This window comes from Zophobas morio, unplaced genomic scaffold (assembly GCF_036711695.1).
Source record: "Zophobas morio isolate AGI-343-1 ecotype UQ-CSIRO unplaced genomic scaffold, CSIRO_AGI_Zmor_V1 ptg000044l, whole genome shotgun sequence".
Classification (NCBI taxonomy): Eukaryota; Metazoa; Arthropoda; class Insecta; order Coleoptera; family Tenebrionidae; genus Zophobas; species Zophobas morio.
In genome coordinates this window covers 7,641,688-7,655,753 of record NW_026972149.1, presented here as the reverse complement: position 1 = coordinate 7,655,753, position 14,066 = coordinate 7,641,688, and the positions used below count along the sequence as shown (strand labels likewise).

General features: G+C 34.6%; 1 protein-coding gene across 1 annotated transcript; it reads left to right on the top strand.

Annotated features, from left to right (window-relative positions):
* Positions 1–855: 855 nt before the first annotated feature.
* Positions 856–10,018, top strand: LOC135141190 (transportin-1). The gene is made up of 11 exons (XM_064072046.1): positions 856–1,089; positions 1,295–1,843; positions 1,893–2,195; positions 4,817–5,650; positions 5,704–5,811; positions 5,881–6,226; positions 6,276–6,371; positions 7,452–7,527; positions 8,076–8,250; positions 8,303–8,420; positions 8,468–10,018. The coding sequence occupies exons 1-10, from the start codon at positions 985–987 to the stop codon at positions 8,408–8,410; spliced, it is 2,700 nt and encodes an 899-aa protein (XP_063928116.1). The 5' UTR covers positions 856–984; the 3' UTR covers positions 8,411–8,420; positions 8,468–10,018.
* Positions 10,019–14,066: the final 4,048 nt, after the last annotated feature.

Genomic DNA, 14,066 nt, shown 5'->3' with positions numbered 1-14,066 from the left:
AAATTTTTCATAATGTATATTAAAACGTTTGATTTAAACCACCACACTTTTCAAATTTTGATTTGTTTGCCAAAAATCTAGACGTCCGAAGTGAAAATAAGGTCCAACTAATGAACCGCAAGTTCAGAAATAGATTATTTTATAAAATTTACGTAGGAAGTACTTTGAAAAAATTTCAGATGACGTCATCAAATTGTTGGTGGGGATAATTAGACAAATTTCGTCAGTTTGCCTAATAAACGAAATCATTTAAATAACAAATCAAAAACCGAAATGTCGACCTTCAGTTTACACTTTATCGTCTTGGTGCAAACTGACATTTTCAAAATTAACTAGTAATAATGTAGTTTTTGCTGCTACTCCAATATCGTGTGACAGACTAAAAGCGGAATTGGGGAATGTACATTTTTGTGTTGTACGAGCTGTGAAAATTTCGTGTTTCTTACTGATAAAGTGGGAAGGAAAATTTTAAAAAATAATACTAAACGTTTTTTACGATGCTGTAATCACTGATTTGTTTGTATTATTTATTTATAGTTGGCGTTATTAAACAAAGCAATTAATTTTAAACGTTACGGTTTTGTGTTCGCATAAACATGCATAAAAGAGATTTGCCGATTAATGTACGGTATGTTGTTTATTGACACCAACGATAATTTTGAATTTCGCGCGCTTTTTTGTTGTAATCTTGAAAACACAAATTAGCGAGAATTGATGAGTAAATTAGGTGAAACGAATGCAGAATTAGGTCGTTTATTTTTAAGTGCGAAATAACGTGGTATTTTTTCGTTTAAAATTTGAATATGTACTCAAAATCGCGTCGCCGCTTCGTTTTCCGTTTCCGGTATCTTCCCCCTCTTTTGTAGTGAAATATTTGTGCTGAACTTCGATGTCGGCCTCGGCCTCATCTTTTGTAATTTTATAACAAAACGTGCAAATTGCAACCGTTCGATTATTACGAGTGTTGTTTAAACAAAAAACGACATGAAAATGGAGTGGACTCCTCAACAAGAAGGACTAAGGGAAATTTTAACCTTACTCAAAGAATCACAATCACCAGACACAGCAACCCAAAGGACTGTGCAGCAAGTATCCTTTCTAATTACCGTTGCAAAATATTCCAGAAATCGTCGGAAAACCCCGCAGTTAAATCCCGAACTTTTGCATAACTTGGTTTTCAGTTTTGGCCGATTGTCGGTTTGTTTACATAATTTCGGTATTTATCAGCGAATTCGGAATTCCCTTTTCGGCCGCGTCGCTTCCCAGCTTTTAATTTCCTTAACGCCGAATCCAGAAATTAGAGGAGCTGAACAAATACCCCGACTTCAATAACTACCTGATGTTCGTTTTGACAAAATTAACCTCAGAAGATGAGCCCACCAGGTCGTTGAGCGGTTTAATATTGAAGAACAATGTTAAAACGCATTACACTAACCTGCAAGTCAATGTAACGAATTTTGTTAAAAACGAGTGTTTACAAGCCGTCGGAGACCCGTCACCCTTGATCAGAGCCACGGTGGGAATCCTCATCACCACAATAGCCAGCAAAGGCGACCTGTCGTCGTGGCCTGAGCTGCTACCAGCCTTATGCACAATGTTGGACTCCCAGGACTACAACGTATGCGAAGGGGCCTTCGGCGCCCTGCAGAAAATCTGCGAAGACTCCGCTGAGGCCCTCGACGCCGACACCACAAACAGACCCCTCGAGATTTTAATACCCAAGTTTTTACAATTTTTTAACCACTCGAGTCCCAAAATCCGCTCCTATGCCATCGGCTGTGTGAATCAGTTTATAACACATCGTGCGAAAGCCCTCATGTCACACATCGACTCTTTTTTAACGGTAAGACGTGATTTTGTGTCGACCACGCCCACAGATTTTTTTTTTCCAGAATTTGTTTCATGTTGCCACTGATGACGATCCAGAGGTTCGCAAAAATGTGTGTAGGGCTTTAGTTATGTTGTTAGAAGTGAGGCTGGATAGGCTCATACCTCAGATTGAAAATATTATCGAGTATATGTTAGTCAGAACGCAGGATACTGATGAGGGGGTGGCTCTGGAGGCTTGTGAATTTTGGTTGTCGCTGGCTGAGCAACCTGTGTGTAGGAACGTTCTAGGACCTTACCTCAGTAGGCTCATTCCTGTGTTAGTCAGGAGTATGAAGTATTCAGAAATCGACATTATATTGCTCAAAGTAAGTATGAATCGGATATATATTTTTTCAAAGATAGCTATGGTATTTATATAATCATAAATACATGATAAGCCAAAACAAGTTTTATTTTCCACGTGCATTGGTTTTATTTTATTTTCAAGATGCAAAAACTACTGATTATGAGTTGCTAAGGTCATTGCAGTCTTATCTTTTTTTTTTTTTTAATTTTCGCCGCCATGTGCATTGTTTTTATTTTGATCAGTTCGATTTTTGACTGATTAAAAGCTCAAAGTTATTAATAAATGTAATAAAATCTCTTATCAAGAGTGCGTGTATTTCACACATATGAGTAATTTCTTTGTTTTGCTTTGAGGTTATGTTTGTGTAAACTTTTCAAATGCGATAAAATAATAAGATAACGATTCGGTAAATAGGAAAAGTTTCAATTGAAAGTAAACACTTTATATATAATGCTAAATCAGAGAAATATTTTTATCGATTCGACGAAGTTGCAAATTGCATGTAATTATTCTGATCATGTGCAGTTTTTTAATTGCGTTTTCTATTACAAGCTTGTTAGGGGAGACTAATACAAATTGTGTCATCGTGACACCCACTACACCATATTTTACATTTATAATACAACAACACGCTTTTATCACTTATCTACGATATTAAATATATTCATATCACAAAATTTCACTAATCTAGTTTTTTATACGCATTTATTTTTGTCCCTTAATGTCAGATTTTAAATAGTTTAAGTGCTGCTAATTGCTCTCGTTCCGGTTGTATTTTAAGTTAATGGAAGTTTTTAAGTGTCACTGATTTTTCTAGCGCGAGATTTTATGACAGATTAAATTTAAAAATAGAACCGGAGTCTTAAACGTTCTGATTTAAAATGGTCGTACTAATTCGGTAATGTTGGGTTTGTCGCATTAATTGCTTGGGAAAATTGCATAATGGAATTGTGACAATGCCATGATGACTCGTTGCGGTTTGCATTGTATTGTTCTGGGTCATTTGTGAACTTAACTCGAGATTAGTTTGGTTTATTTCTTTTGTTTTCTAGTTAACATTGTTACATTGTTCGCACTTGTTGACTTTTATTTGTTTGATTTAACTGTTTTATTGGTCGAAGTCAAAGAAGCTAGTTGATTTATGTCGGCTACGTTTCGTGACTTTTCATATTTTCTAGAATACGAAAAAGTCGGTCCTCGTTTTCGGTTATTAGCGATTTTATTAGATAATAACTGATTGTGTCGAGTTAACTTTCCAAAAACTTGAAGACGGCGTCTCAAAATTGTGCTAAGCAAATGTAAAAACCCAATTTTTTAATAGATTTTAAAAATAACTACGGATTTGTTGTGTACTCTACCGTTGCTAAAGAATTTCAAGAAAATTGGAATAACTTGGCAACGTGGCATTGGAATTTAGTATACGCTATTTTGGATTTTTTGCGTTATAAATTTAAATGAAATACATATTGTCAAAGTATAACTTTAAAGCGCATTTTTATTTTCCGAGCGTAAGCCCATCGGACGAATTGCCACTTTTATGTTTTCTCGACGTTTCATGACCCCTACAATGCGAAAAAAGTAGACTCCCGTTTCCGTCTGTCTGCCGTCCCGGATTTTTATTAGACAGATATTCTCCGAAAGTACTGGGCCGATTGTTGTCAAATTTTGTATTTATATTAAAAATGTAGATGGTAAAACGTTAACCAAAATTTGTCTAATCATCTACACCACTAATGTGATGACATTACTTCGGGTTTTAAAATGTATAAAATAACATAGTCCTACACATGTAGTTTCTGACTCCGAATTGAATTTTTACCCGAAATGTCCAGATTTTTGGAAAAAAAATCAAAATTTTTAAACATTTTGCAATTTAATTTAGTCTCTGCAAAATCGAATAGTTTAAAAACTTGGAGATGTTTTAAAGTTATCATAAGCATGGTAAATTTTTGATCAAAATGGTTTTGCTCATCCCCCCTGAAAATTTGATGACGCCGTCCCAAAATTTTGCTGAAAAATTGTACAAAGTATGATGAGTGTATACTTGTGATCTAACAATGCATTAATATTTTTTAGATTTGCTTATACGGGCTGTCTGAAAAAAATTAATGACTGAGTCAATTTATTTTATTGATTAAATCAAGAATTGCAAAACTGAATATGTATCTGTTTATCAACCCCCAAAAAACGGTGTCATTTATACCACTGGTTTTTACTATATAAAGGTTATGAGAAATTTTTCAAAGAAGTAACCTTGGGCCAATTTTTTAATAAATATTTAAAGTGACGTCATTAGTTTTTTGGAAGTGATGAAAAGGAACTGAGAATAATAATGTGTTGTATTGTCACGAGTTATTTATACAAATGCTCGGATTTGTTGACATGGCGAAAAATAAACAACAAAAATGACGGGAAAATGTTTTCGTCTACATGTTATGTCGCCAACTCTGTTCGCACTTAATTACACCTAATTTATCAGACGGGAAAAGACAGCACAACGAAATTACTAATTTTCATCTTGTAAATATTTATGTTGGCAGCAGTGATGGTATAAAAAAATAACTTTTGGAAGTGAATTCTGTTCAAATTACATTTATTTTGCTGTTGCGGGGATAATAAAGTGTCTTGTTGCGTTTTCAGGGTGATGTAGAGGAGGACGAGACGGTCCCCGATCGGGAAGAGGATATTAGACCTCGTTTTCACAAATCAAAATCAACAATTAAACCAAACCCACAACAAAACGGCACAAATTCCGAAAACGGCGTCGTAGAAGCGGACGACGATTTTGACGACGGCGACGACGGAGATGACGGTTCGTTGTCAGACTGGAACCTTCGAAAATGCAGCGCCGCAGCCTTAGACGTGCTCGCAAATGTGTTCAGGGAAGACTTATTGCCAATTCTCACACCAATCCTCAAGGAAACGCTGTTCCACCAAGACTGGAATATCAAAGAGTCGGGAATATTGGCCCTAGGTGCTATCGCGGAAGGATGCATGTCGGGAATGGTGAACTACCTGCCCGAGTTGATCCCGTACTTGTTCAGTTGTTTGAACGACAAAAAAGCGCTCGTTAGAGCGATAACTTGCTGGACGCTGAGCAGATACTCACACTGGGTGGTCGCTCAGCCCCACGATTTGTATCTGAAGCCTTTAATGACTGAACTACTTAAGAAGATTCTCGACGGGAATAAGCGGGTTCAGGAAGCTGCTTGCTCTGCGTTCGCTACTTTGGAGGAGGAAGCGTGCACCGAACTTGTGCCATATTTAGGTTTTATATTAGAAACTTTAGTATTCGCATTTTCTAAATACCAGCACAAGAATTTGTTAATTTTGTACGACGCTATTGGCACTTTGGCCGATTCGGTAGGGCACCATCTGAACAAACCCGACTTTATCAATATGCTAATGCCGCCGCTGATCCAGAAGTGGAATATACTGAAGGACGAGGATAAAGATCTCTTTCCGCTTTTGGAGGTTAGTTTACACTTTCACACTACAAAAAAAAAACTTGAACGTGTCGATTTTAGTGTCTTTCGAGCATCGCAACAGCCTTACAGTCGGGATTTTTGCCCTATTGTGAACCAGTCTATTGTAGATGCGTTTCTTTAGTCCAACATACGCTTTATCTGCAGATGGTACGAATTATAAATTACGCGCACCGCAATCGGTTGCGGAAAATAAAGAGTCTTATTGAATTGTTTCAGGCGAATATGCAAAATCCGGAGCAGTTCGATGCTCCCGATAAGGATTTTATGATCGTAGCTTTGGATTTGCTGTCGGGCTTAGCTGAGGGATTAGATGGTCATATAGAAAAATTAGTGCAAAATAGTAATATAATGGACTTGCTCCACCACTGTATGCAAGATTCCATGCCTGAAGTCAGGCAGTCGTCTTTTGCGTTACTCGGTGATCTTACCAAAGCTTGTTTTCAACACGTACGTCCACGTATACCTGATTTTTTACCAATTCTTGGGCAGAATTTGAATCCTGAGTATATTTCTGTGTGTAATAACGCGACATGGGCGATTGGAGAAATTAGTATTAAATTTGGTATGTTGGTAACGCTTTGACAAGTACGTTACTAAAGAATCGTTTACAGGTGCGGACACGCGACCGTATATACCTTTAGTATTAAATCAATTGATCGAAATTATTAACAGGCCAAATACTCCAAAAACATTATCAGAAAATACTGGTAAGTCTTTGTTGCAAACTTTTCTCTATAAACCTGCATGTTAATTTTAATGCAAGTGTCTGCGATTGTCTTTATTTTTAAAGATTTTAGGGTGGTGTGAGGTACGAAATTGTTTTGTAGCTGTTCCACTCTGGTCTTTGAAACAGTAACGTTTGACAGTTTGACGTATATTAACGCCACCTGTTGGTGTGGCACTGCGTTTTCGACTTAAAACTAACTTTCGTATTTGTTAGTTTTACACCCAAATCGACCCCGTTCACTAAAGTCCAACATGTGGATTTAATGTACCTCTGGTTTTAAAAATGTCGTTATTGTTTTATGAGACCGTGCGAGAAACGTGCATTTTGAGTCCTTGTAGCGAAAGTGGTTTATGTTGTGCACGTTTCTCGTATAAAATGGCCGAAATTGATGGTTTTTAACGAAGCATTGTTGCTATTGATAAGTTGTTAAGTGAAGCACATCAATGAAGAATTTTCACGCTGATGTGTTGTCTGAGTGCTTGGAGTTTCATTGATTTGTGGATCTTGTTCTATGTGTAACTTAAATTAGCAACAAATTTAGATGCGTTTGTGAGCATCTAAGTGCAACAGTGTTGATAAAATTGGAACTTTGTTTACAGTGAATCCTGAATTATAAATTGTTTTTGTTGGTTGATTTGCAGTGAATCAGGTTGATTTGGTTTATTTTTCAATTCTTATGCAAAATGAGAATTGGTGTTTTTTTGTTTGCTGTTCGAAGTCCTGTTCCCAAAACGTATTTATTTTAGTTACACTGTGTGAAGTATTTTCGTCTCCATTATGCCAGTGACATGAAAGTGAAACGCCAAAAACAAATGGGATCCACTGTATTAAGACCGACCAAACACTGTCATTTATTTCAGTATTTACATATAATTTTTCCATTTATTTATTTACAGACAGTTCTGTTTTTATCAAGCACTGATTTTGTTCATAATTTGTATGTACTTACTATCATTTCATATTTTATTATCTATAATTGATACTTATTTATAGTTACATGACTTGTAATGATTTATTTGTAATTAAGTTGAGTTTTTTGTTGTTTTTGTTCTCGGTATAGCCATAACAATTGGTCGACTAGGTTTTGTCTGCCCCCATGATGTCGCGCCCATGTTACAACAGTTTGTACGACAGTGGTCTGTAAACCCTCTTTTTATTATTTATTTCTACCTATTAATCCAATTAGTTTCGTTGATTTGTTTTTATTGTTTTGTTGTGAGGAAGCAAGCTTTTTTTATTAGCAATTGTCCTTCAATGCTTCCTCTTTTCACAATAAAAAACAACTCTCTTCAATTCATACCAAAATCACCCAATTGAAGAGGGCTGTCATTGACGTAACAAAGCAAGTGTGACACAGCAAACAACCAGTTGCACAAGCTTTAAGAAGCCGCTAAGTGTTTCTGACAATCGCTGCGAAAATTTAAGCCAAAATAAAAAAAAAAAACGGGAAATTTGAACTGTAACAGTCAAACAAAACAGGACAAATTTCTCTTTCCAAGTGGGATAATTATTATTATAATTGCCTCCATAAAACTAGAGTCGAGAGTTGGATGGTACGTATGCAATTATCCCACTTCTGATTAACCGATCCGATCCTATCCAATTGGCGAAACGTGTCAAAACACTTGCATTACAAACAAGTCCCGGGGGATAAAAAAGCCCGAACTTATCGAAATCATTGCAGGTGCATATCGTTGCGAAATATCAGAGATAACGAAGAAAAAGACAATGCTTTTCGTGGAATGTGTCAAATGATCCAGTTGAACCCTGGAGGTGTAGTGAATGATTTTATTTTCTTCTGTGATGCGGTAGCGTCATGGATTACGCCCAAAGATGACCTGAAAGAGGCTTTTATCAAGGTTCGTCGCAATACATTTAAGCGTTGTGATAGGCTAATTTTTTTTGCGTTAGATTTTACACAGTTTTAAAACGCAAGTGGGTCCAGATAATTGGAGGCGTTTTAGTGATCAGTTTCCACCACAACTTAATGAAAGACTTTCAACACTTTATGGAATATGAAGTTACACAGGTTGGTAGTTTTGGTTTTGGGGTTTATAATTACGTTTGTTTATTTAGGGTACCGGGGGTTATAGACAATTTGTAGAACCGGGGTGGGGCAACTTGGAACAGTCAAGAAACTCAAGCCAGGTTTTACCAGGATCAAGAGGGTGGGTTCTTTAGAAACTTATTTAACTATCAACAAGGAGAACCTATACTCGAAAGTTGTTATTGTTAACTGTCACCTAATTTAAGAAGTATTGATTTGTTTTCGTTTTTTACATAGTAACAAAAGACTGAGTATAGGTTTAACTAATAAAAATTAATGTTAAAGTGGGATTTCCGAGGAAAACAGGGCTTAAGTGTGTAGTATTTCACCATACATAAGTCTAAGTAATTCTACAGTGCACTTATTTAATTAAGCATCAGTTTAATTGTTAGATAATTGAAAGTTAAAAACTACACACTTAAGTTGGATAAATTATAGAATAAGTAGCTATGCATGTGGTTTGGTATTCTAGGTTCTGTTTGTTAAAGCGTTGTGTGAGTGCTTAACAGAATTAGTTTTTCTTTGTCAAATTTCCGAATTTGAGAAAGAAATATAATGCAGAAGTGTCTGCCGTTAAATTCGGTCTTTGTAAACCTTGATCCTTATGAGGACTTCTGGCTCCTAACCTAGTCCTTCCCAGATCCTAATCAATTATCCACTGTGATTTGACAGGCCCGTGAGTGAATGTGTTTTGTAATATATAAAGTCATGTGATAATAAGTTAGTGAACATGAAATCCTTAAAGTTTATTTGTGATACTTCTAGATATATTATAACTATAATAAGACTTGCAAGTATTAGTCAATGGTTTTTTATAGATGTATATTCAGGTTTGTACAGTACTTGCCAAAAATATTGGTATCAAATTTAATTTAACGACGATAAGTGAGACCTTCAACATTGTTTCATTTTTTAGATGCAATATTTACTCATCGTTGTTTCTAGTTTTTGTTTTGTTGTATTTCTAAGTGTGAATGAGTTATCCTTTCGGCTACAGAAGTCTTCGTTCCTTCAACACTCCGTGATCCATTCCTTTTGCGTGTTACACGCATTCCTGTCTCATTTTAAGTTAAGTTTTATTTAGGTGTGATTATTTGTTTAGCCACCTAGAGCGCAAGGAAGTACTTTCTGTTTCATTCTATGTTGTGTTTAGTTCGTTAATTTATATGCACAGGCTAAATAGGTATTCATGTCCGGTATTTATCCTCGTCTTCAGTTAACAAATGTGATTGGTGTAAAGTGTTAATAACTGAACAGATTGTCGCTTTAATAAAGAATATGTTTCAATAATACCAAAGTTCTCGTTTTGGTCGGTGCTTCCGTCGAGTTTACGCTAGCCGCTCGCGCTTGCGCACACTCGACCGCGGCACCCCGAAGAGTATATCTGTAACGTCGATTCGAAAATTTTTGAGTGATCTCTTCTGTACATAAACAATACCTGCTCTTGTTTTTAACTCTGCTCATGTATTCTTTGTTAAAGTTCTTACAGCGATTATTTTCTTGAGTACATGTCAAATGTATTATTTTTTTATAAGTTAATATTGTTTCTGAACAAAAATTAAAATGAAAGTTCACCATGACCCTGTTGTTTTTATTCCCTTTCACTTAATCCCGCGATTTAATTAATTAGACAAAACTTGCTAATACCGACTCTAATAAGGAGTGATTTTATTAATTGTCTAATTAGTTCGAGTTGCTCGTCTAAGACGCTGCCGCAAGACTTGGAAACTTGGGGATTTTAATACCATCAAATTAGTTGCTAGGCAACTAACCCTTCCAAAAGGGAATTTCGACGTAAAGTAACAACCCAAGACATCGTTTACGATTTGACGTAATTAAACGATACGATTGAGCTTCATTGCAGACATTAAATGAAAATATCATTTCTATTAAGACGAAATGGTCTATGTTCAACGGAAAAGCGAGGTTAATGTAAGTGAAGCTAGGTGATTCGACAGATCAGTAAGTCTATGTGTGTCTACGATAAATGCGTAGTTTAACGACAAGTTGAGTATTGTACGTATTGTCACCGGTAATGTCAAATAGAATTATATTTTTTGCAACTTATTACTGAAAAAGGAAACGAGATATTTACGTATACAATAAGGAAGATTTTATTTGTCACAATTAAGGTTCTACGTATATGCAGAAAACAGTCTTTGTTTTATATTAATAATCACTATTTTTTGGTGTCATAAAATATCAAAAACTTAATATAATTTGTCAATCAATAAAAGAAATTATCTGTGGTGACACGTGTTGATATTGCGCATGCCTATATCTGCTTTTCTTTTTGCTCTCTACTTGAAAAATAATTAAATAAGAGCACCCAATTATTTTGTTAGTTTTTAATATGTAATGTGACATCTTTTGGCTGATTTTTATATTAACATTCTAATAACCTCTAGTACTCGTTTCCCAACTCCGTCTGTTTTGCTTGCTTATAAGCTACATGGCAAATGTTCCGTTTTCGAATGTTTCCTAGTCCAGAACGCTCTTGCAAAAATATTTCTATTTCTCATTTGATGAATGTATTTTTATATTGTATAACTTCAGGTTTTTGTGGTTTCATAGCTTGAGAAGATATTTAAAATTGCCATTTAAATTTTTATATAAACACTCTATGTTAAAACACAGTTTTATTTATAGCATAGTAAAGCGCGTATTTTTATTTGTCTTTTCACAAAATATTGTAATCTAGATTTTAAAATAACCCTTTTGTGAACGACGTTAAAAAATTTCAGTCGAATTGGAACAACGTGGCATCGGAATTTTCGAAAATAAACTACACTTATACAGTCTAATCGAAATGTCCAAAAATTGGGTCTTCCATTTCAAAAAAAACTATATTATTATGGATTTCTTATGTTAGAAATTTATTGTCAAAGTATAAACTACTTTTGGGATGAATAAATATAACATCTAGAGTACGAAGCCGTAGCCAAAAATTCCTCTAATAAATGTTATGTCGCGAACCCTGTCCGGAGGTAATTACAGCTAATTTTTAATTTAATTTTTTAAATGTAACGAATGTGGTTTACAATCGACCTTGGTATAAAAAATTATTTTGTGTTGACAGTCGTGATTGTATAAAAGAATAATTTTTGCGAGTAATTTCTGTTCTTTCCAGTACTAGGTTTATGTAATCTTAAAGAGAACAGGTAAAAGTTGCGGATGGACTTTTAAATAGGTAATTTGAAATGACGTCATCGTTTTTAGCAAGGATTAGTAAACAAATTTGAGCAATATGTTTAGACTTCCAAAGCAAAAAATCACATCAGTTTGTTCATCTTTTGAGTTTATTTCAGTGATTAGGTGTGAGATTTCTTCGAAATTTGGGTAAGATGTTCGTAGATTATAAGACTTTGTAGAAATATATTTTCAATTAGATTAAAACTGATTTCTTCTTCCTGCGTTTCTGTATTTTTTAAGACTAATTGGTTTAAAAAATGTATGCCTATGTTTGAGAAAGCTTAATAACGCAATAAAGCATATACAAGTGAAGAATAGAGACATGTTCTCTGTCTCTGTTTTAATTTTTTAGCGAAATTTGGCGCGCCCGTCACTTATTTAATTAATCGTAGCCAACTTTAAATCAAAATGTTGTCGAAGTGTTAAAATAGAGAATGACGTATTTTTGAAAGTTCTTTGTTTGTTTTTTTTTTCAGACGTATTATTTTATATATTTACTTCAAGAAGAGGACCAACATTTGACTGCAAATAGAAAAATTGTGGAATTACTTTCTGATTTCTTGCATATAGTAGTCGACGAGTTTCGAAAATTAAGAACTCTGAACTACCTATACGCTAAAAAGTGGAAAGTCGTCATCAATTTTACCACGAAGTTTGAAAATACACTGTACATTTCCGAGTTTGTTAAAAAAAAAATATGTCAATTTTGAATAAACGATTTTTGAAGTTTATAAAATTTTAGTTTCTGAGATGTGTTTATCAAAATTTATCCCTTGTAGTTTTTGATATATACTGGGATGACACGAGGATTCTCCAAATCACCAACCTTCAATTTGCCACTTTTTTTTAAATTAGATAAATTATGACTTCTTTTTTTGAAAAATTTAAAACAATCTTGAGATTCTAGGTATTCCTATTTGGAAAGAATAATTTCTTAGAATACGTCATTTAAGTCATACATCATTTGCCAAAATCAGTCTTATCTTGGCAGGTACTAGCCCCGCCCACCCACCCTCTCTTTTCTTGGAAGGTATGTCATTTGCCAAAATCAGTTTTATCTTAGCTGGTATTTGCTAAGATAAGACTGATTGTGGCAAATTACATACCCCCCAAGAAAATAGAGGGCGGGGGGGCGGGGCTAGTACTTGTTCATGTAAGACTGATTTTGGCAAATGACATCCTCTTTAAAAAAAATAATTTGCCAATATCAGCTTTATCTTAGCAAGTACTAGCCCCGCCCACCCACCCTCTCTATTCTTAGAGGGTATGTCATTTGCCAAAATCAGTTTTTTATTAGTTAGTACTTGCTAAGATAAGACTGATTGTGGCAAATGATAGATCTTTTGAGAAAATATAGGGCGGGTGGGCGGGACTGGTACTTGATAAGATAAGACTGATTGTGGTAAATGATATATCCTCCAAGAAAATAAAGGGTGGGTGGGCGGGGAAAATACTTGCCAAGATGAGACTGATTTTGAACTAGGTAATTTGCCAATATCGGTCTTATCATAGATACATGAAAATCGAACCTAATTTTCTGAAAGAATACAAATGATGAATTATTTTGTAATTCATCTGGAGAAATATTAATTTGAGAATAAGTTGTTCTAAATGAGCTTTCACACCCACCACAGCATAAAGTTTCAAATTTCGTGAACAACTGTAAAATTGGAAACTTTAAAAAATCTACAACGTTATTAGGGATGTTCTTAAAATATGGAAATTTGAACTAAAAATATAATTAAAATAATTATCTTGCTTGTTTAATGTTTGTTTTAGTTTTTGACAGCTCCAGTACCAACATTATTATTTTAAAAATAAATTTCATGGCCTACTACTGCTTTCGCAGACTTAAATCTTGTAAGAAAATGATTCTGATGAGAAGATAAAATAATATTAATAATAATAAAGAAATCTTAAAATTGTTTTAGAATTAAATTATATTGAAAATCGAAATTGTTATGGCGTTAATTTATACAGAGTGTTTGATTTTGAGCGAGTGGTTAATGTTTTTTATGTGTCGCGGTAAGAAAGACGAAACAACGTTATAGGATTTCACGATTAGCGGCATTGTTATCGCCGTTCACAAGCGGCAAATGCAATAATGATACTTTGTAATGGATATATGTTATCTCGCGTTATAAATACGAGTGTTTGGAGCGACAAAGTTGTAATGTGCATTTGAACGGACTTTTGTTATGCACTAGCATTAGCATAAATATGTGATACGTATTCATCATAAAGTTGTGTAATTTGGAGTTAGTATTAAATTTTATGCGACCGACAATCATTATCGTAAATCTGCATAATTATGGCAGTAGGAAAAACAAGTGGTAAAAAATGTCAGCCACTTAGAGAGTAAGCTATTGACTTATCTCATAGTCATAAATAAAGGGAATAACTCGTGGAGAAAATCCGAATCCAACCCCTTAATAG